At 40.1% G+C, this 21,722-nt stretch overlaps 1 protein-coding gene across 2 annotated transcripts in view; it reads left to right on the forward strand.

Annotated features, from left to right (window-relative positions):
- EIF2AK3 (eukaryotic translation initiation factor 2 alpha kinase 3) overlaps positions 1-21,722 on the forward strand; it is a 45,524-nt gene that overhangs the window by 10,847 nt on the left and 12,955 nt on the right. For both annotated transcript variants that reach the window (XM_063336037.1, XM_063336036.1), the window contains exons 3-11: positions 12,102-12,296; positions 14,274-14,404; positions 16,468-16,702; positions 16,969-17,131; positions 18,456-18,593; positions 19,106-19,228; positions 19,813-20,033; positions 20,381-20,493; positions 21,533-21,655. In XM_063336037.1, coding sequence (XP_063192107.1) covers positions 12,117-12,296; positions 14,274-14,404; positions 16,468-16,702; positions 16,969-17,131; positions 18,456-18,593; positions 19,106-19,228; positions 19,813-20,033; positions 20,381-20,493; positions 21,533-21,655 — 1,427 coding nt within the window. In that variant the 5' untranslated portion in view covers positions 12,102-12,116. The remainder of the gene's footprint in view (positions 1-12,101; positions 12,297-14,273; positions 14,405-16,467; positions 16,703-16,968; positions 17,132-18,455; positions 18,594-19,105; positions 19,229-19,812; positions 20,034-20,380; positions 20,494-21,532; positions 21,656-21,722) is intronic.

Below are 21,722 nucleotides of genomic sequence, written 5' to 3' on the forward strand. Positions count from 1 at the left end.
CAGACTAATCCCTAAGTAAGCATCTTATTTCCGTATTTGAGAGATTGGAGATCATGAGACAAAACGAGTTTCAGTCCACAAGGCCGACATTTATGGCAGTCATAGTACCACCAACATACTACCATATCCTGGAAAAATTAAATAATTGGGTTATGTCATGTCACAAGATCTGTCAACATCCTTATCCCTCTAAGGGCTCTCAGTATCTTTGAGTTGCATTGTGTATATATATAAAATTATTGACATTTTTATTGTGACACGATAAATTAAACTTTTCTACAAACTTAGACATCTGTGTGGTCTTTTTTGGACATAAAAGTGGCATGGTTTTGTGGAATAGCCCAGTGTTATATTTTTTTTTTCCCCAGAGAAATGTGGAGATGCAAGGAAGTTTTATACTGAAGTCAGCTGAAAACTAATTGCTTTGTAGGCAAAGTGAACCCATAGATATCTTTAGCAGATTGCTCCTTTTTTGCCCTTTGGAGAGGACAGACTGAAGCTTATAGCAGTGAGTTGGGAAAGGATTTTGAAATCTCCACAGCTCCACTAGTGACATGACTTAATGTACGGTATGAATGTGTCTATGTATCATTTTTACTTTTTTTCTTCCCTTTATCAGCATCATAAATAATTTCAAATTTTCAATGCTTTGATTCCCCAAAAGTTCTGCTGTGAAGTGTCCAAGCATGTGGGAATCACTAAGGTACCGACTGCACTTCCTTGCACGTTAGATAAGGCAATCTCTGTACCCAGTCAAACTAGAGAAGAGCCAAAAGGTGTCCTAGGTCACTTTGGGAATGTGGGGAGAAATTCAGCAACTGTCATCCTTTGGCCTCTTACACTTTGGTGCAGAAGAAGTTGCAAAACCCACACTGAATCGCATCAGGGCAAGACAAGAGGTCAAAATGCCTCTGAGGGGCTTGAATTGTGATGTCTGGATTCTTTTATGTGCCCTCCTGGAGGTTGGGGGAGGGTAAATAATTTAACTGTCTCTTTGAAAGAGAAATCTTGTGACATCAATTTTAGGAAGGTCACACCCACCACTTAGGGCACGCCTGCATCAGCATTTTATTAGCCTGAATAAAAATGAGGAGTTTGTTTGGTCCATAGCTTTCTACTTTAGTTATTTTCAGTTAAGTCACTGCCTGTAAATATCATCCTACTAAATGCTAAGATATGTTTGTTTTGGGCATGGGTGAGGAATACTTAAGACTGTCAGAGTTGTTTGAGTATTTTCACTTAAAAGGTTATTATATAGCAGCTGTTGAATACAGTGCTGAGTATTATGAAATTCTGTTATCCTGTATAAATCTGTTCTGACACTGCTAACAGTCACTGGACAAAACAAAAGGAGGTTAGTTTCAAACTGCACAAACATTCTGAGACAATGGTTTTCTCTCTGTATTCTACTTAAAAATGAATGGCTCTGTCTAGCTCACTGGCGTTAATCTTAACTTTTAATGTATTTGTGCATGTTCAAACATCTGTCATGGGACACATCAGCAACAGAAGCAATCTTTCCTGCGTAGCAGTTGGAAGAGTCTCTGTGCACCGTACAGGCTGCTTGCAGGGGCAAATGCTGTGCAATGCGGTCAGACTTCCTGATACAGGGAAGAACTAAGTTGGTTCTCTTAAGCCTTTGAGTGTGTGCAAAACTTTCTAAAGCAAAGTTTTACTCAAGGAAGTGAAGAATAAAATTTAAAACATTTCTATTAGTGCTGTAACATTACAGCTGGAAAGTTATTTATGTTGTGAACAGATGGAAAGCCCCCAGTTGCCATTCTGTTCAAGCAGGCCAGATGTAAATCAATGGATTTGGTTTTGAGGTGACTAATCTGGGGAAAATCTGTTTCCTTGCAGGTAAGGTGGTATGATCTCAGTTTTCTGGAAGAGTATGCTAGGACAGTTCTTTGTGTCCTGTAGCTGATCCTTATTTTTGTGTGCTACTGAGACAGATGTAGGACCACCAGATACTCTGATAGCTGAGGTATCATTCCTATGGAGGAACACTGGGGCGTCATCAAGTTCTCTATTGTATAGGTTTTCTATATCAGAAATGAAATTAAACTGTACTAAATGAAATAGAAGATGTGGGAATTGATAACAACAAATTTGTTGAAGGTTGGAGGGGATCTGTTTAAAACTGAGAATACTGTGTACTAAGAGATCCTGTGACAGGTTATCATTTTAGTTCCTCTGCAGGGGAAGGAAATGTGATCCTGTGCTGCCTGCGGGTAGAGAGAGAGATACAAGTGTCGTAAATGGTCCTGGAAAAGCTCATAATGAATAAGAAGTGAGTGTCCAGAATTGTACTTCAAAGGAAGATAAATTCTAATTGCAATTGAGGCAGAGAAGGTTTATTAGGGCTATCAAAGGGAGTGGAGCCTGTGTTTGCAAGAAGAGAATAGATGTGACTGCTTTTTAACTACATAGACGTATTACGATTCCTGATGGCACAAGTGGTTCTTTTCATTTCTCTTGCTGGAAACATGCACAGTATGCATAGCCATGAAGAGGTGACAGGCTTGGGAAACTTGCTGGAGAAATCTGCAGATTTCTGAGTACAAATCTTGGCTGCTTTCTTGGTGAAACAAAAGCGTATAATTTAGAATTATAAATTATTATCGACTTCTGTAACGCCTTTGACACAGTCTCTCACAACATCCTCCTCTCTAAATTGGAGAGATATGGATTTGAAGGTTGGACTGTTTGGTGGGTGAAGAATTGGATGGAGGGCCCCATCCAGAGCGTAGCAGTCAACAGCTCAATGTCCAGATGGAGATTGATGACGAGTGGTGTCCCTCAGGGGTCCGTGTTGGGACCAGTACTGTTTAACATCTTCATCAATGACACAGACAGTGGGATCAAGCGTACCCTCAGCAAGTTTGTGGATGACACCAAACTGAGTGGTCCAGTTGACACACCTGAGGGACAGGGTGCCATCCAGAGGGACCTGGACGGGCTTCAGAATTGGGCCAGTGTGAACCTCATGACATTAAACAAGGCCAAGTGCAAGGTCCTGCACCTGGGTCAGGGCAACCCCTGGTATCAATCCAGGCTGGGGGATGAAGGGATTGAGCGCAGCCCTGTTGAGAAGGACTTGGGGGTGCTGGTGGATGAAAAGCTGGACATAAACTGTCAATGTGTGCTCACAGTCCAGAAGGCCAACTGTATTCTCGGCTGCATCAAAAGACGAGTGGCCAGCAGGTGGAGGAAGGTGATTCTGCCCCTCTTCTCCTCTCTGGTGAGACCCCACCTGGAATACTGTATCCAGCTCTGGAGTCCTCAGCATAGGAAAGACATGGACCTCTTGGAATGAGTCCAGAGGAGGGCCACGAAGACAATCGGAGGGCTGGAGCACTTCTATGAGGACAGGCTGAGAGAGTTGAGGTTGTTCATCCTGGAGAAGGCTCCAGGGAGATCTTATTGCAGCCTTTCAGTACTTAAAGGGACCTTATAAGAAAGATGGGGACAAACTTTTTAGCAGGGCTGTAGTGGCAGGACATGGGGTAACAGTTTTTTAACTAAAAGAGGGAAGATTTAGACTAGATATAAGGAAGAAATATTTTACAATGAAGGTGATGAAACCCTGACACAGGTTGCCCAGAGAGATGGTAGATACCACATCCCTGGAAACGTTCAAGCTCAGGTTGGGTGGGACTCTGAGCAACCTGATATAGTCAAAGATGGCCCTGCTCATTGCAGGGGAGTTTGGACTAGATGACATTTAAAGGTCCCTTTCAACCCAAGCTATTCTATGATTCTCCTGAAAATAAACTTCTAATGATGTTCAGTCAACAAAAAAAATCATTGGTAAAAAAACTAATTGTTTTAAAAGATTTGGATAGCTAGAAGTTGTACTGGGAAATGCAATCAAACTTCTTAATGTCAACTGGTAAACCTGTCGAGATGAGGAATTGGTGACAGATGCCTCAGCTGAGTTAGTGGTTAGTATGATGCGGCATCATGATTTTTGTTGGGGTGACAAGTAGGGCTATTGCTTAGACAAGTGGTCTTATGTATTTATCGAAACTGCACATCTTCAAAGACAGTCATCTTAGTTCAATGTCTTGTTCAATTAAAAAAACAAAGACTTCCTATAACTGCATCGTGGTGGCTTTCTTGCTGACACTTGATATAGTTAGCACTGATGAAGCGCTGATAAAGTGTTGACATGTATCCTCTAACTCGTACTGTAAGGATGTTTGGGGGGATGACAACATCCGTTATGAGACACGTGGGAGGCTACAGAACAGAATCTTGTGTCTTGTATGATACTGGCACTCTCAACCCCAATCCTCACAGGTGATGCTGTGCCTTGAACAAAGCCGGGAAAGTTTCTCAGAGTTACTCTGGGCTAATGTTTATCACCAACTTTCATCTGTCACACTTACAGACATGGTCAAAATGCATTGCTGCGAATCTTGGAAAGGGAGTTTACCATCAGCTTGCTGTCTCTGTTGTTTAGTTATCGTTATAGTGGCTTGTAATTTAATTACATATGGTACACTGCACGTTTTGTATTGGCTGTTAAGCAGTTCTGGTGTTTACAGATACTAAAATGGATCAACTCTAGTCATGCCTAGACAAATACCTGTTTCAGCACAGGGAATGGAAAACTTAAATATTTGGAGCTCAGCTGCCTAAAACACAACAAAGTGATTTATTCTGCCCTAAAGCCTTTTTTGAACTTTCAGCCTGTATCTTTATCTGTAAAAGAAAGTGGCTGTTTCAAGCGCTAAGCATTTTAGACAGTTTAGCAAATCATTCCTTTTGCAGCACAGTCACTGACATCTCATTTCCGAATTTCTTCTGGACTTTGTCCTCTGTACACAGGTAACTATTAATCTTCCTATCACAGTCACTGCATGTTTTGTGCTCTCTACTTTCTTCACATCCTTGAAAAAGACGACTGTGCATTTGCTGTGTTATGATCTTCTCCTGTACTGGGCTCTCCTTTTCCATAGGAGTTGCTCTGTGACTTAATTTTTCAAGACACACGGAGTCTGTGTCCTTACCTTAAAAAACACCTTGTCCAGGCAAGTCCAAGAGAAGAGCATACAAGGTCTGACAGAGATCAGCTTAAATCCTGGATCCCTGAAGTGACATGGGCTTCTGCTATTGCTCATTCTCTTTGTCTCTGAAGAGAAGCATCGTGCTTCTCTTAGCTCCCAGGTGTTGCTACAGCAGCCCAGGTAGTCTGCAAGAGAGCTTTGGTGGGGTAGAGTTACAACATCATCTTAAAACATCCCAATACTGGAACAGTACCAACTTTGACACAGTGGCTAATGAGCTTCTCTATGGGGCTTGTTTCTGTAGAGGCAAGGTTTTGGGTAATTTTCATTTTCTTCACTAATGTTCTCCCTTATGTGCTATTAGTTTTAAGGAGCTCAGTGATGGGCTCAGTAGCAGGAGCTACAGTTTGTCTCAGAAAAGACTGCTTTTAAGTTCCAGAAGACTGTTGCAGTCTTTCCTTATTAATAAAACTTGCCATGTTAAGGAGGGGGATGGAATAATGTCAAAATAAAGTCTTTCTTAAAGCACCATGTGGTTTTTTTTATTATTAAGGAGAACAGTTTTTAAAAGTCTGTTACCATGGCAGCAAAGCAGGCTGGCATGTCTATAGTCAAAACCCCAAGTCTTGTTTGACTGTGATTAAAGTAACGGTGTTATTTTAGTTTGCTAGTCTTCAGAAGAAGGGTCTGTTTGATTGCACAGCAAACAGTACTGGGGACCTGAGCTCTTTTGAAGCCAGGGCAGTCTAGTTAACGCACTGTGGTTCCTCCATTTCCCTGCATGGCTGCTCAAGGGAGGGCAGAGGATGGAGTAGGACTAATTCTTTTAATGGCAAACTCAAGATGAACAAGATGCTGTGCCCCTGGCGCTGGAAAGGAGAATATAATTCTCAAGCTGCTGTGCTGCTGTCATGTGTTGCTTTTTGCACTGTTTGTGTAAAAGACAGTTTTGTCAGGGCCCGGTAGCTTAAACCTGATCAGATTTTAAGATTTGAAGTGTAGAATCACAGCAGAGATACCAAATGTAGCCATTTAATAAAGTTGTTGGAAGGTCGTTGTAGGTGTTGCTTTGAGGAGAGAGAAAAAAAGTTTTCAAACGAGTCCTCTAGTATTCATCCAGGCACAGGATTACAGCATCACTTCATGTGCTCAAAATACAGGGCTGTGAAAGTTATGCTTATGACTTGTCTTCTCTAGCCAGTGAAAAATGAAATAGAAACTACCAGCTTGTGGATTATGAGGGATGGTGGAAGGAAAAGAAAGACCATAATAAATGTAAACTTCTGTCATAAGGATCTTACTGTGGGTGGGAGCAGGGGACTACGTTCTGTTTCTTGGCAGATCCCATGAACTGTTGCTGGGTGAGCTGCACAACCTGATGGCAAAAATCATCTTGAGGTTTGAGAAACATCTACACTCACTGTTGCTGTGCAGAGCTGGTGTGTCCTTCCAGTGTGTCACACCCCAGCTGAGATGAAACCTATTTCCATGGCTTCTCTGACCTGCTGCTCTGGCACGGGCTGGCTCTTACCTCCTCAGAGCAGGAAGGGCACGTAATCCTGGCTCCATAAACTGCTCCATAACATACTGTGATTCATCAGGTGTCCATGTGCAGCCTTTCTCACGGTCCTGGTCTTGAAGATGGTCTGGGCACGTATGCTGGTTAACAGAAGGAGGAGGTAGTCAGGAACAGGTATGTACTTTGTAAACAAGTGTAATGCTGAGATCAGAAGTAATGGCATTCACAAGAAGGAAAGTGTTTCTAGACAAAACAACCACCTGTCTGTTGGTGTTTCCTGTTTCAGCTTCCTCATTGCCCTTGAACCCATTTCAGAAGGTCGTTTTGCTGATGTAAATCATGGACTCCCCTTTGCAGTCAATTTTCTTCTTCCTTGGCTGGGTAAACAGCCCTGTATGCTCTGCAGAATACTTTGCTCTTTTACCAGTGCTTTAGGCAGTGGAATAGCTTAACTTGACAGCTTTTGTTTTTCAAAAGATTGTACTAGTGCCTGGGTCTTTGTTCTCTCCTTAAGGAAGCAGTGATGTTGTGGGCCTTGCAGAAAGTTTGAAGAAAAATACTTCCTTAGACTTTAGCTGGCCCCTTCATCCCAGTATGCTCCTGTTTGATGAGGGTCTGCCTGTTAGTAATAGGATGCTGTCATCTTTTTAGTACCCTGTGCTTCAGGATTTCTGCAGATAGCTGAAGGGAAAACAGGTGAATCAAGATCCTGAAATCCAAGGTGAAGAGGAGAAATAACCTCTTATATTAGAAAGAAATCATAAACCAGTGTGTCTGCAGATACCTCCCTGCGTGTGTATCAAAAAAGGGCAGATGATGAATCAGTTCCAGACCAACCTGAACGAGGGGCATCTCAAGACCATGCCCAGTGTGTGTACATATATAATCTCACCTGAAAAAAATCTGTAAACATTTATAGTAGGGATACCTGTATTACTGTATGCATATACGTTTCTTCAAGAAATGTGAAACATAAAATGATTGCTTTCTCTTTCCCAGATTTGTTGTGCAGACTTTTGTTTCTACCCTTTAGAATGAAGCTGCTGTACGTGGCTTTTAACGTGTTGTCTAGATTAATTCTAAAGGGGCTTAAAAGACATAGTTCTCACTGAGAAGTAGCTTTCTTAAGAACATGCCTGATGTTGGCTTTGATCCTGTTTGTTAAAGTGACGCTATTGTAGAGATAATCACAGAGGGGGGAAAAAATTGGTACCCTTATCATTTAAGATCATATAGGTTAGTCTTGGTTAATTAGTAACTGGAAAGAAGCTCTCTTAGTTTATCGTAAGAGTCAGGTTTGAAAACCACAAGCTGAAGTGTTAGAAAAACATAAAGACTTAACACTTCCTATTCTAAGGAAAATATTTTACTTGTGCTTAGTTATTTCCTTGGAGTCACTGGAGGGTACAGCCCATCTGAAAACGATAATATTGACTGTTTTGGCACCAGACTTGTCTCAGATGTGCCTGCACGTGAGCAGGCTTGATTTTTGCTTCATATGATAAAGAGTGTTAGGCATGGGAAATGAATGTCACACTGTTAAACAGCTTGTGGAAGCTGTAGTACTTCAGTTTGTTTTGATCTCTGTTTACACTTTTTTCTTTTTTTCTTTCTTTTTTTTTTCTTTTTTTCCTGCTATAAATCAGCAGCTTTCTTCCTCTACCTATCAACCTACCATGGAACCTCGCGTGCGGTGCCCTCCTTTCCAGTAAAGAGTCTAGACAGCAAATTCCCTGGTAGCGTATGCCATTTCGGATCGTTATGCCTTTTTGCTTTTTTGTGAAGGCTTTTTAGAAACTGCATTACCTCACCCGTCGGCCTGGAGATTGAGCAGCCAGCGCCGCTGATAGGGCTGCGGCACCCCGCGCCGAGCCAATGGAGAACTTCAGCTTCAAACTCTTAATGAGCAAAAGAGCAGCGTCTCATTTAGGGCTCGATAGTTAATGTGGGGGGGAGTTGTTTTAGTGTTACTTCTGAAAGACAAGCCACTTAACAATTATGTGCCATATTGCTGACCAGTGAAGCTGAACAAATAGCTATTTACATTGACAGATCAGAGGAATGTGTAAGTGCATCGTGGTAACCTACATTTTCTGTGCCAAGAGATTTGCAGCTGACTGCCTGGGTGACTCACTCCTTGGATTAGGAGATGAGGTAATGCTTCAGAGATACAGGGTGATGTCATTCCTTTACCTGAGCCGCATGCCGATGCTAGTTGCTAGTACTTTCAAGGAAAGTCCCTTTGCTGCTTCTGATGTACTAGAGAATGAGCTGCATAACTTGGATAGGAGTCGTTATTATTAATGTTCTCTGGTTAAGCTGCTCTTTTAAAAGATCTCAGCACAAGTGGCCACAAATGCCTTTTGTTATGTGTGTATGTGGGCACCTGCAAGTATGCACATTTGCATACACGCCCCATTCTTCAAATAAAGCTATTTTAGTAAAAGATGATCTTTGTGGTAATCGGGTGCAGTCCCTTGTCAGCACCATGTCATGTAATCCCATTTATAGATACATTCATCTTAAAAGAAGGTGATTTTTCTTTTTCCTCTGTTCTGTTTCTGTTGTGAAATGCCACGTTTGTGATGGTTAGTAACTGAAATGTGTAGTTTGCACTTACTCATGGTCAGTTTAACCCCATCTGCTCATACTCTGGCATTATCCTTCAGTGCAATAAGCTCTTTCGGCTGCCTGCATTCCTTTTCCTGATGTGCTCGCTGACAGCAGTTGTGTCGTTCCGCAGCCTTTCTTTCCCAATGTCACTCAGGACGTGCTGTTCACGTAGGTGCCCTCACGGTTGGGAGCACTGACAGGTGATCAGCAGAGATGACCGAAACGGTCTCGTCTGTCCTCCCCAGCTTATGGGGACCGAGGTTTTAACAGATGAGCAGGCAGTGACCCACTGTCAGGGAATTTTGGAAGGCATACAAGCCGTGACCTGATTTGACCCATATCTTGGGAGCATACAAGTGCGTGTTGCTGAGTGAGCTTCATGAGTGTTGGGATTTTGGGTGTGTGGTTCCCAGAAATGGCCAGCGTTTCCTTGCTCAGCAGCGATTTCTGGGCGATTCCTGGGCAGTTTGCACCACTGCCTCCCCTCTTCACCACCTGATGGGATGGTCTGCAGCCCTTCGAGCATCTGAAAGGCTGAACTTGCAAGTGACTGTCTTGCTGCCACTGGCACACATCTAGTTTAACAACGCTATATGAATTTAGCTGACTTACGGCCAGTAGAATTTCTTCAGGATCTGACTTTAAGGTCAGTTGATGGCTGGGTTTGCCAGGCTTCGGCTCTGTGTGCTGAAACACTGGTACAGGAGCTGGTTTGGCTTTTGTACATTTGGAAAGCTGCGTATAAAAAGAGCCTTTGCTGTTCGTTCTTATTTATATATGGAATATCTCGTATTGCATGGGCCTCCAAACTACTTGCAGGTATCTGGACCATCTGCAGGAAGAAACCTTACAGAAGATTTACTAATGCAAAGTAACAGCTGCACAGGCTAAAAGTTGTCATCAAAATTATTATGCATTTCTGAAAGAATACATTACAAAAACATTTTATGATATTAATCTTCTGTGTTGAATATTTTAACAAGATACTCCAACATGGTTACAGATGCAACTTTGGCACTGTCATCTTTTGTCTTTAAAAAGGTGTTTTCCAAAATCTGCATGCTTTTGTTTCTCAAGATCACAAGGCTGTTCTTGAATATGAATGCCTATGTAAACCTTATTTGTTTCGTTTATTTTTCCACTGATCGGATGAGTTCTACAGATGACCCCTCCCCACACAAATTTTTGCTTTTTTGCTGGTTTATTTCTGTAAGTGTATCTATAGAGCCGTGTGTGTGTATTTTTCCTCCCCAATGGTGGGCCATAATAAACATTCCTTGTGCATCACAGATTTCATGCACTGTCTCTTCCAGGTTGTTTGGCCTTTATTGCCATAAGGTAAATATCTGGGAGGGGAAGAACATACCTTATTTTGGTTTGTAAAGAACTTCACAGCTACTCTCAGGGGTTTACTGTTATCATCTCTTCAATTACAAATTGTGCTCCTGAGAGGAGTTTTTATTTTAATTCTCAGTTATCATGAGGCTTTTCAAAGCCAGAAAGCATTGGTGTTGGATTCTTTAGGGATCTTAAATACAGTCACCAGCATTGTTGGGTAACTCGCCTAAATTTTCTCTTTGAATGAGGTGTGTCAAACAGTGTAAGAAGAGGTATTAGTCATGACATGCACTCATTTCCAAGATCTGTCTTTCCTTCCCTGTTTAGGTGATTCCCAACTTTGCTTAATGCTGTTTGCTCGTCTGTGACCTAGTTAGAGGAATAAAAAGTCTCATGTTAGAGAGAATTTTAATCATGCTAAAGATGTGGTTTCAGATCCTCACAGTGGTTCCAGAAATAATAACCAGAAACCTTCTGGATCTTTTGTATGGCTGCATAATACACATCTGTGCCTTGGAGGCTGATCAGGAATGTTTTGTTTGAAGTGACTAATACATATATGCCACAAGTAGTCTTTAAATCCTAACATGTAAGGTATCTGAATTTCTTGTAATTATGTTGTAGGATACTGCCCAAATGGACAGAGGTTCTGAAAAAGCATTAAAATCTTCCATGTTAATCCATATCCTCAAAAGCTAAGATTATGTGGATTACAATTTCTCACTGTTTGTGATGGGCACAGCCACTGTGGCTCCACAGTATTAGTTATGGTCTATCGTGCTGATAATGAGTTTCTTAATAAGTCCCTTAGTACTCATTGACAATGACTCATACTTCCGAACTAGGATCTCCTTGAAAATCTCAGTGTAATGGATGAAATGCCATATCCTAGTGAAGATTATTTTTTTTTGACGTGTGTTTAAGAAAGTCAGGCAAGTTTTAAAGGAACAATGTACTTCAACATAAGAGATTCGGGGAGGAGAAGTTAGGTTTAACTGTCTGGAAAGGCAAAGATGAAATGTGAGCTCTGACCTCAATGGTAATTGCTCTTTCTGCTTTACGCAGTAGTCATTAATCGTAAGCGAGCTCACATACAGCCTGAGCTTTCTTTTAAAACTGAATTCAGTCATCTGATCTAGAGAGAATGATACCATGTTTAGCAGTAAACTAGCTCTGGAAAAAAAACATCAGTGAAGTAGAACTTTACCTACAAAGCCACCGTCTTGAAACTATCACAAATAATCTTGCACTTTACCCAGTGACTGTCTCTTCAGGAATGCTTCTCCCCATATCATATTTTCTACAGTTTGGATGAATATTAATCTGTCAACTGATTGAGCTTTAAATTGTTTTGCTTAAAGTGGAAGAAATGTCAGAAGCTGAACTGTTTTTTAACTAAGAATAGTGAAACACAAATTTGATTTGAATGCCTGAAAGTTTTCTGTCTTCAGTATGACTTTGAAAAATAAGACTCTGGGATATGAAACCATAAAATAGGACACGGGACTATTATGCGCTGTACTTGCTTATTCAGCATTTCTGTTCCCGTTTGTGATCTGTGTGTTTTGATAAAATTGTGGTTAAATGGTTGCTAACCTTCAATTCAATTATTTTAGGTATTTGGAAATAAGATGATAATCCCTTCCTTGGATGGGGACCTTTTCCAGTGGGATCGGGATCGAGAGAGCATGGAAGCAGTTCCTTTCACAGTTGAATCTCTTCTCGAGTCATCCTACAAATTTGGCGAGGATGTTGTCCTTGTTGGGGGAAAATCTTTAACAACCTATGGGCTGAGCTCATACTCAGGGAAGGTAAGATCCTGAAAAGTTGCCTTGTATATGTGTGTTCCTAGCACTGTCTTGCAAATAGGTTGCTCCTGAATTTTAAAATGCAGTACAGCTCAAGTATACAACTGCACGGCACGAAAGAGGGCAATCTGAGCTTCTTGGGCAACAAATGCAGGGGGCTGGAGTGCGGCCAATGGCTGGTGCAGTTAGACGGTATGGCTGAGCCCCTCACTGCAGTCTCCTGCCTGTGAGCTCCTGCTGTATCCCCTGTGAGATAGGTGTGAAAGCCAGCACCCTTTGCTAAGCTGATTCAACTTGCTAACCCAACAGAAAACTGTTCACTTTTTGTTGGATTAGTTTTGTGCTGGGTGAGCTGTAGCCAGCTCAGCAAGGGGTGGGGGAGTGTCAGAGCCAGCACAAGGGAAGGGACGGGGGTTTGTGACGAAAGGTGAGGGAGGGGGAAAAAGAGGGATGACCTCTTTCTACCGAGTTGTGAGAGGAGTTCAGCTTTATCACAGACCTCTGCTTGAAGTAGACTTTGCTGTTCAGCTTACTGCATATGAAAGAAGGCTTTAGGCGACACACTTTTTTCACAACTAATTTCAGATTTTCCACAACTAATGAGGGATAGCTTGTTTAAAACGAGGAAAGCATTCAACATACACAAAAGTTTTAAGACTTGCAGCTGTCGTCAGTGAGTTTACTATCTCTTAGAAGAAGTTCTCCTTATGTTTTAAAGTCATATGCAAAAGTTAAGTTGAAAACTACTAGCTATCTGACTAATTCAGAAGGTATTTTTCTTCTGAAATCCATTGGTTAAAAGTTGTATATTTTGAAAAATCACAGAAGGAAAATGGCTAGAAAAAACACAGGAATTAATTGCATTATTCAGAGTCCTAGAATTGACATCCCCCTCACCTTCTTTAACGTCAGATGTCATTAAATGCTCGTACATACTTTCTGTAGTGAAGAACAGATATTTGCTAAATTGGAAACGTTGGTGCATTTTAAAACAAGTTAAAAAAAAGATTCAGTTTAAAAATTTTAAACTTCCAATGTTTGTTTTCCACAAAATCCATTTTTTCATTTTGACCATACATTTTGATGTAGAACACTTCTATGGCATGGTGTAGAGTGATCACCAGTGATAAAGAGCATAGACCCAAAACAAGAGTTCATGACATCATTTTGATTTCCTCATTGATAGCAGAGGGCACTGTGCACCAACAGACTGCTCCTCCCCCGGTGTTCAGGAAGTGGAAATTTCAGTTTCTGCTTTGATTTCTGACTTATGCTCACAGTAGCAAAGATGCCTTATACAGGAAATTGTGCCTGGCTCTTCATCATTACGAGTTTGAGCAGTCTGCTGTCTTTGGCAGTATGATGTCAATTCAGGCTTCCTGAAATTGTGTTCAGTTCCCTTTTCAAAATACAGTTGCCCATATAATCCAAATTCTGATTGAGACTGAAGCTGTTGCAAAGTCTGTGTGACCGTGAGAGTTAAATAAGGTCTTCTTTCCCCTTTAATAGATGACAAGGCAAATGGGGAAGGCTCTGAGCTATTTTATGTAAGTCAATAATGCTTCATTTGAAGCTAATAGGCTTATGCTGAGACAAATATGTCATGAAAGCACAATTATGCTGTGGGTCTTGCAGGAATGTTCTTTTGATGTCCATAGAAATAGTGGGAAAAGAGAGAGCTCACATTTCTTTCTCTTAAAAGTAGAAATATGTGCAAAATACAGTCAAAAGGTAGTCAAAACAGCCCAAATTGTAGACTTACTACAATCTTTTGAAAATTCTATTTCTGAAAAGCCCTTATCTTTTTAAACCAGGCTTTTCAACATCCTTCAAGTAGAGCATCTAAAATCAAGGAGCTCCAAACCGTCTGCAATCCAAAAATGTGTTGCAGAGATTGTTAGCTTTGAATATTGCTGTTGATTACATTTGAAGTTCTTCAGAACTTCGAAGCATGTGTGACTCCCTTGCTTTGTCCCTTAGGTGAAGTACATCTGCTCAGCCATGGGCTGTCGTCGGTGGGATGACGATGAAACAGAACAGGAAGAGACGCTCCTATTACACCGAACACAAAAAACAGTCCGTGCTGTTGGACCACGCAGTGGCAATGAAAAGTAAGTGTAAAAAATTGTTCAGAAACAATCCAATAGAGATAAGTTCTTAATATGTAATGCTTTAAGGATCTGACCTTCTTTTTACGCTTGTTAGACTAAGGATTGCAAGAGGGAGTTTAGATTGTTAACCAGAGGAATGCACCAGACTGTTGGCTAGGATCTAACCCCTTTGCTCTTCACTGCATTTGAAAAATGTCTTGAATTTCAGTCTTATATATGATTAGACAGAAAATATGTGGACATATCTATTCCCTCTAAATCAAATGAAAATTACTCTTCTTGTCCTTGCGTACCTCAAAAGAGTTTGTCACTGCTCTGCTGCACAAGGCAAGTGTCATTAATGTTTGTTCCAGCTGTTGATTTTTGTACAAAAGGAGGCAGCTTGAGAGTCTTATGACCTACTGATGCACTTTTAAGTTCTTTACCTACTCATGGTAACTGTCACTGTTCTTTTTTTAACCTTGATGTCTTAGCTTTCGTTTTAAGTTGATTTTAAAGTGTTTCCAGTCTTATTTTTTAAAAGTCCCATTCTTAAATCTGCTTACTTTGTTTCATAATGAGGTGGTCTGGTTTTTACTGGTTCAGCGTGTGACTTTCATAATGCTGTCATGTTGAAGTTTTAATACATCAAGATTTCTATAAAAATACTGATATGCATTCCACAAACAAAACAAAAAAAAAAACAACAAACAAACAAACCAAAAACCACTTCACAAAGTGGAGGTTTAAAAGGCTGGTTGCCATACACAGATACAGTAACTGCCCAATGTTTTAGTGGAGAACTAGTCATTCCCTGTTCCCCTGCTCCCTCTTCTGTTTGCAGCAGGATTTGACGGGTTGTGCATCTGTAGTGTATAACAGATAACTTAACTAGGACTCAAACAGATGAGCAGATCAGAAGTCTTAAAAGAGAAATCTTGGATTCCATGGTTCTTGGAGACTGATATTGACAGGGAAAAGTATTTCATAAGAACACTTTTTTTGCCTTTGTATATCTCTTTCAAAAACGTAGCATGACATCTTGTGCACGTAAATCCTCCTGTCTTTGTAGTCAGAGGTGCCTTGCTGGTGGCACAGTATTGCTGCTGTGGAGTTTATAAGATAGCTCTGTATTTTTAATCCAGAGAAAGAAAACCTTTTGATAAATAAACTGAATGTATAAAATACACCAAACTTTTACCATACGGGTGTAAATCCTTTAAGGAGGCAGTTTTAGCTCCTGGTTGATGCCAGACTGGTCGTAAGAAACTTTGGGTACCCAAACATGCTGTTCAAGAAATATCTCCCTCTTCCTTGCTGTCCAAGATACAAAGTTGCCACCTTTCCCCTCTGTATCTTTTCTACACTATTGGGCTGTATCACTGAAATAAGAAAAGAATTATTATTTTTCTTTCTGAAAATAATTTTCAGTTTCTGCCCTAATTTGTTGGTTTACAAAAATTAAAAAGCTTTTGGCTGTGCAAGACAGGTCTGTGTTCCTTATACAGTCGTCGCCTTCAGTGTTAACCTATGGGACGTGAACAGTCCTGGTTTCACGAAATACCTGACAAAGAGATCCTTTGAAAGGTTGTGTGTGGGATTAGAACAAAAAAACCAGCATTGTCTTTCCCCCAGTTTGAAAAGCCTTATGTTTCAAATTAAATCCTCTTTATTAATGCAGAGAAATACGTCTCATGTAGAATGCCGCTTCCTAAATGCATTGTACTCATTGCTTTCATCAGCTATGGAACACTTTCATTCCTAAAGAGACTGAGCTGTACTACCTGATGGTTGTACTTGTCCTCTCCATATGCTAAACCTTTAAGGCCATTGGCCCTACTTCACCAGCTGTTTTCTCAACTCACCCGGCATGTTGGACAAGATTTCTCACCTTGTTTGGTTTGTATTCTGGATTAGTACTCCCCCTCCTGGTACAGTTGTGTTCATTGGACAATCTGAGACTTTACTGTGAAAATATAGGCCAAATATAGATAATTCAGTTTAAGAATCATCTGGATGGAGGATTTGGGACTTCCTTGGAATATATACGTTGTTTCTACAAAGTTTTGCTCTTTTTCTTTAAGGTGGAATTTCAGTGTTGGTCACTTTGAGCTGCGCTATGTCCCAGATATCGAAACTAGAGCAGGATATATTGAGAGCAATTTTAAATCAAATATGAACAAAGAAGAAACAAAAATTATTTCAGATGTGGATGAGCAGGAAGCTATGATGAAAGATACAGTGATAAAGGTCTCAGTAGCTGACTGGAAGGTGATGGCTTTTAACAAACGAGGAGGACATCTGGAGTGGGAATACCAGGTAGGGGAAAAGACAGAATATTAAATGTTACAAAAGTTGAAGTTTTGCAACATCACAGATGATGTCTTTCATCTTGGATTTCAGGTGCTATCTTTCTAAAGAAGCACACATCTGCTTGTAACTTTTTTAACTCAAGTTCTGACTTTGAGCTGCTACATCTGTTACAAAAACTAAAACAAGGAATTTAAGCACGTTGTTTAGCATTATTCTTACATAATATCGAGTTAATACGATGCTAATTTTCCAGTTACCTCTCTCTCCTTTAGTTTTGCACTCCAATTGCTTCTGCATGGCTGGTTAAGGATGGCAAAGTAATTCCAATCAGTCTGTTTGATGACACAAGTTACACTGCGAACAATGAAGTATTGGAAGATGAAGAAGATCTTGTGGAAGCTGCCAGAGGGGCCACAGAATCCAGCGTCTATTTGGGTGAGAGAGCAACTGCAGCATTTTCTGTAGTAAATGCTATTCTTTTCTCAGTTGAGGTTGTAGTAAAGCAGATCTTTATGTACTGGTAGATTACAATTAAGAGGAGCTATAACATGTCCAGTCTGATATTCTGCATAATGAAGGCTGTTAAATTTAACCCACATTGCTTAAAAAGCCCCCAAATTAAAGCTTCACTAACACATTTCTGCCAGAAAGGCACCCTGACTTAATTTAAAGACTTTCGAAAGGTAGAGATGTGTTCTGATGTCTTCCTAGCCTGCTCTGGTAATCTGTGCTATTGCCATTCAAAGTCAGAGTTCTGTGTACCCATCTTAGAAATTCTGACAATTAGAGAAGGTACAGTATACCTTTGGCTATGGTAGAATTAATATCTGTGACTGTTTAGCCTAGACAGTGATAGTTAAAAGGTTGGGTTTTTTCTTTTTTCTTTTTTTCCTTTTTCAAAACCGAAACATTTCAAAACCATAAATCTTTTCCATTTTGATTCCCAAATGTTCGCTGCTTTGTAGCTTCAGTACATTGGAGATGATCAAAAGTCTTGAAATTTTTAAAGATAGGTTTATAGCTAACGAGGCAGTCTTATTGCTCAGTAAGCAATAAGCACTATCTCCCTCCATCCCTCTAATTTGTCACGTTAATTTTTTCCTGTACACCGATTACAGTACCTTACCATGAAGAAATTTCAGTTAAGATTTCATGTGACAAAGTTTTCATCCAGCTGTCAGAATTCATTTGATGTGGTTTATGTCAATTTGAAATAGAGTGGCCCCATGTCCTCCTTCCTCTCAGCTGTCTATCTGTCTCTGGGAGGTAAACATGCTTTGGTTTTCAAAGACTTTGTTTGTCTTAGCCTTTTTCTATAAGTCTTTACACCTTGTAGCTTTCCTGTTAGTGGTTACACAGACAAAGAATAACACTAGGAAGAAGCCAGATTGTTCCAGCTTTCCTGGTAATGGCTGTTGAGGAGTAATCTGTACCAGCATTAACAAGGGTAGGATGTCTAAAAGAAGTCTTACCTATGCAAAGCCCAGGCTGCTTTATAGCTCTTCAAAATTGCTGGCATTTTTCTGTAGCACCAGCTTTGCAACAGTGAAAATGACATGTCCTGATCTCTTGCTTTCTAGAACAGAGGAAACATACTACTTGAATTCGTCCAGTCTAGCAATCCGAGTCAGTATCCCAGATTCTCAGAACATAAAGAAATATTTTCGAAAATGTTTTTAACCATATACTTTGACTGGGCAGTTTTATTCTGGGGGTGAAGAGAACTCAAGACTAATAAGCTCTCTGGTTTATTACTTAGGTATGTACAGGGGCCAGCTGTATCTTCAGTCATCAGTCAGAATTTCTGAGAAATTCCCAACCAACCCAAAGGCTCTGGAATCCAGGAATGATAAGGCAATTATTCCTCTTCCCAAAATCAAATGGAAACCTTTAATCCGTAAGTAACAACTTAGAGTTTCATTTACTGTCTTAGCTCTGAAAAGACAGGACAGCTTTCTGATTTCCCGTATGTTTCAAACTAGTCTAATGTTTCTAGCTGTAAACCAGTTCAGGAACTATCTCTGTGCTTTATTAATTGTTTTGGGTTTTTTCTAATTTGATGTTTAATGTCTGCTTTCTTTTACTATGGATTTGACAGGGTCTTTTTTAGTAATGAAATGTTTGGTCTTCTAAATCAAGTTTTTCAACAGAAAGACAAAGATGTTTTTTGCAGTGATGTGATTATGAGTGAATTGACTTGTCTCAAACTAGTATTTTGGCAAGGGGGAGAGGTGCTAAGTAAATGTTACCTTAAAATACCCTTCTTAATGTTTCATTGCATTAAGTTTGGTTCTCATGGTGTGGTCCAAGAGACATTCTCTAAAAGTATGCAATTGGGGTTCTCATTAATACAAGAACAGAATTTTTGTAGCAGTTCAGCTCAGAAAATTGTGTCTTTTCTATGCTTAGATTCTCCTTCCAGGACTCCAGTGTTGGTGGGGTCTGATGAGTTCGATAAGTGTCTCAGCAATGACAAGTATTCTCATGAAGAGTACAGTAACGGAGCACTTTCGGTTCTGCAGTATCCATATGGTAGGTGGAAGTTCCAAATTTTGAAGTGTTTCAAATAGCCGGCTTTACCCATTTATTATCTGTGAAATTCAATAAATGGCCATTTCTTTGATCTTAAATATGGGTATTTTTTTAACATTTAATGAACTAGGAAATTATTGCCCAAACTAGGATTTCCAAATTGTGGTGTATGTACAATTAGTGCCACACAAAGCACTTTGGAGTGACAGAAATTCCTACTGCAGAGATATTGTATGTACTGCCAGTGCTACTGATAGTTGGTCTGAGTGGAAAAAGCTTCTGAATTATTTTTTTCAGAATTTGCTAACGGTGCTAGAGACTCAGCCTGGCAGTATAAAGTTTTTCATACAGAAAATATTCTGGTTTAAAGCTATCAGTGGTCAGGCCTTCTGAAGTGGTAAACTTTGGGAGACCTAGTTGCCATGGAGTCCTGTATCCTTGATTAACTGAACTTACTATACGCCACTTAAAATCATGGGGCATGCAAACAAAAATACCTTGTGTCTATTGAGGAAACCTGTTAATGAGAAGACAAAATTGTTTTGTAGTTACCCATGTGCCCTCTTTTTGTCTTTTATACGCAGATAATGGTTATTACTTACCCTACTACAAGAGAGAAAGAAATAAACGTAGCACTCAGATTACTGTTAGATTTTTTGATGAGACAAATTATAAGAATGTTCGCAAAAAAGATCCTGTTCTTCTTCTTCACTGGTGGAAAGAGATTGTTGGCACCATTATATTTTGCATCGTGGCCACAACTTTTATCGTTCGCAAACTTTTCCATCCCCATCCTTACAGCAGAGTAAGTATTTTTTCTGAATCATAAAAACAGAAGGTACTATTCTAGCCTTTTCTTTTGGTTTTGAGTCTGCAGTGAGTGGTTATAAGAAGTTAATAACTAATGGGATAATGAAATCAAAAGCCTAAATTTATTGTTTAATCTATCTGTGAAGGCTGTCAGCTGCCATGTACAATTTGCTTAACTGCTTTAGCAAGCAGATTAGAATGCTTCAGCCATATCTGAAGTCTTTGGAGATATTTACACTGAAATTATTTAATGCCATATCTAGGGGTACAGACTGGTCTCAAGTATTTAAGGAGTTGAATTTGTTTGTTTGTTTTTGTTCGTGTTTTGGTAACCCTGGTTAGCTGCGGAAGGAATCTGAAACACAGTGTCAGACTGATAGTAAATATGAGCCCACTTGTGGAGATGTTAAAGACAGCGGCTGGAGTGATGCCAAGAACTCTGGATACGTGTCAAGGTGAGCTCAGTTCAACACAACATGTACAAGGTTTTTAGTCAGTGTGACAACTAACGCTATCTGGAGGAAAGAGTAGGTGTTGCTTGTTCTTACCTACCCCAGTCCCAGTCCTCTGACTTTGCAGGAGAATGGGCAACTGACACAAAGAACCCTGTCACCCCATTACCAATGCAAGATTGCAGTTTTGATTAGTCTAAGCAATCCCAGAGAGTCTGCAGGATACCTGTGATCAGGAATGTTGCTCTCATATTTGCTGCTGATACGTGAAATGGAAGCTTGATTCTTGAAGGTCTGAATTAGTGTTTATTCCCTCTGTTTCTGTGTTTATGGATTAAAGCAGAGAAAGGCAATTGCAGATGGAAGTACGTGATGTTTTATATACTCTGCAGAATAAGTTGGCTATATTTGGAACGAACCTTTGTTGCTGTTCCGAAGGATTGGTTCAGACAGACGGCTGTACAGGGGCATGTCATGATACTCTGGAGAAAACGTGACCGTTTCCTTTACACTTGTAACTCACTGAAAGCAAGAACTGGAGCATTTAAAAGAAAGATAGTGAGACCTAAGAACAGTGATGTTTCAGAAGGGATGCTTAGAAGGACTAGTTGCAGAAATGGTTATTTGGGGTGAGGTTAAAGGCAAATTATGATTTAGAAAATACTTAGCTGTCACAACCTAGTTTGGGTATAGAAACTTAGGCTACATACTCGTGATGATCCAGTAAGCATGCAACCTGATATTCTGGAAAACTTTACTTTGTCATGTGCATGCGTAATGGATCTTGCTGGGTTGTCATAGACACTGAATAAATGCATAATCAGCAACTGTCCATTTCATAACTAGGTAACCATCTGATTGTCTCAGTGGGTGAGCAGGGAAAAAAGGTCAGAAATGCTTCGTCATTCAGCACACTTTATCTGTACAGAAATGTTTCACTCTTAGTCATAAATTATTTCATTTTTTTATCTGTACTAATGCATTTTTCTCCTCTGTCTTCCTTCCATTCTTTTGTCCCTTCCTCACACTTTTCTTTTCCCAGGTATCTGACAGATTTTGAACCAATTCAGTGTCTGGGTCGTGGAGGTTTTGGAGTAGTTTTTGAAGCCAGAAATAAAGTGGATGACTGCAACTATGCTATCAAAAGGATCCGTTTACCTAACAGGTAATGAATGAATTTGTTGAGATACAGAAGTAGTAATGAATGAATGGTGGGATCCCATCCTACACTG

This window comes from Chroicocephalus ridibundus, chromosome 5 (assembly GCF_963924245.1).
Source record: "Chroicocephalus ridibundus chromosome 5, bChrRid1.1, whole genome shotgun sequence".
Taxonomy (NCBI): Eukaryota; Metazoa; Chordata; class Aves; order Charadriiformes; family Laridae; genus Chroicocephalus; species Chroicocephalus ridibundus.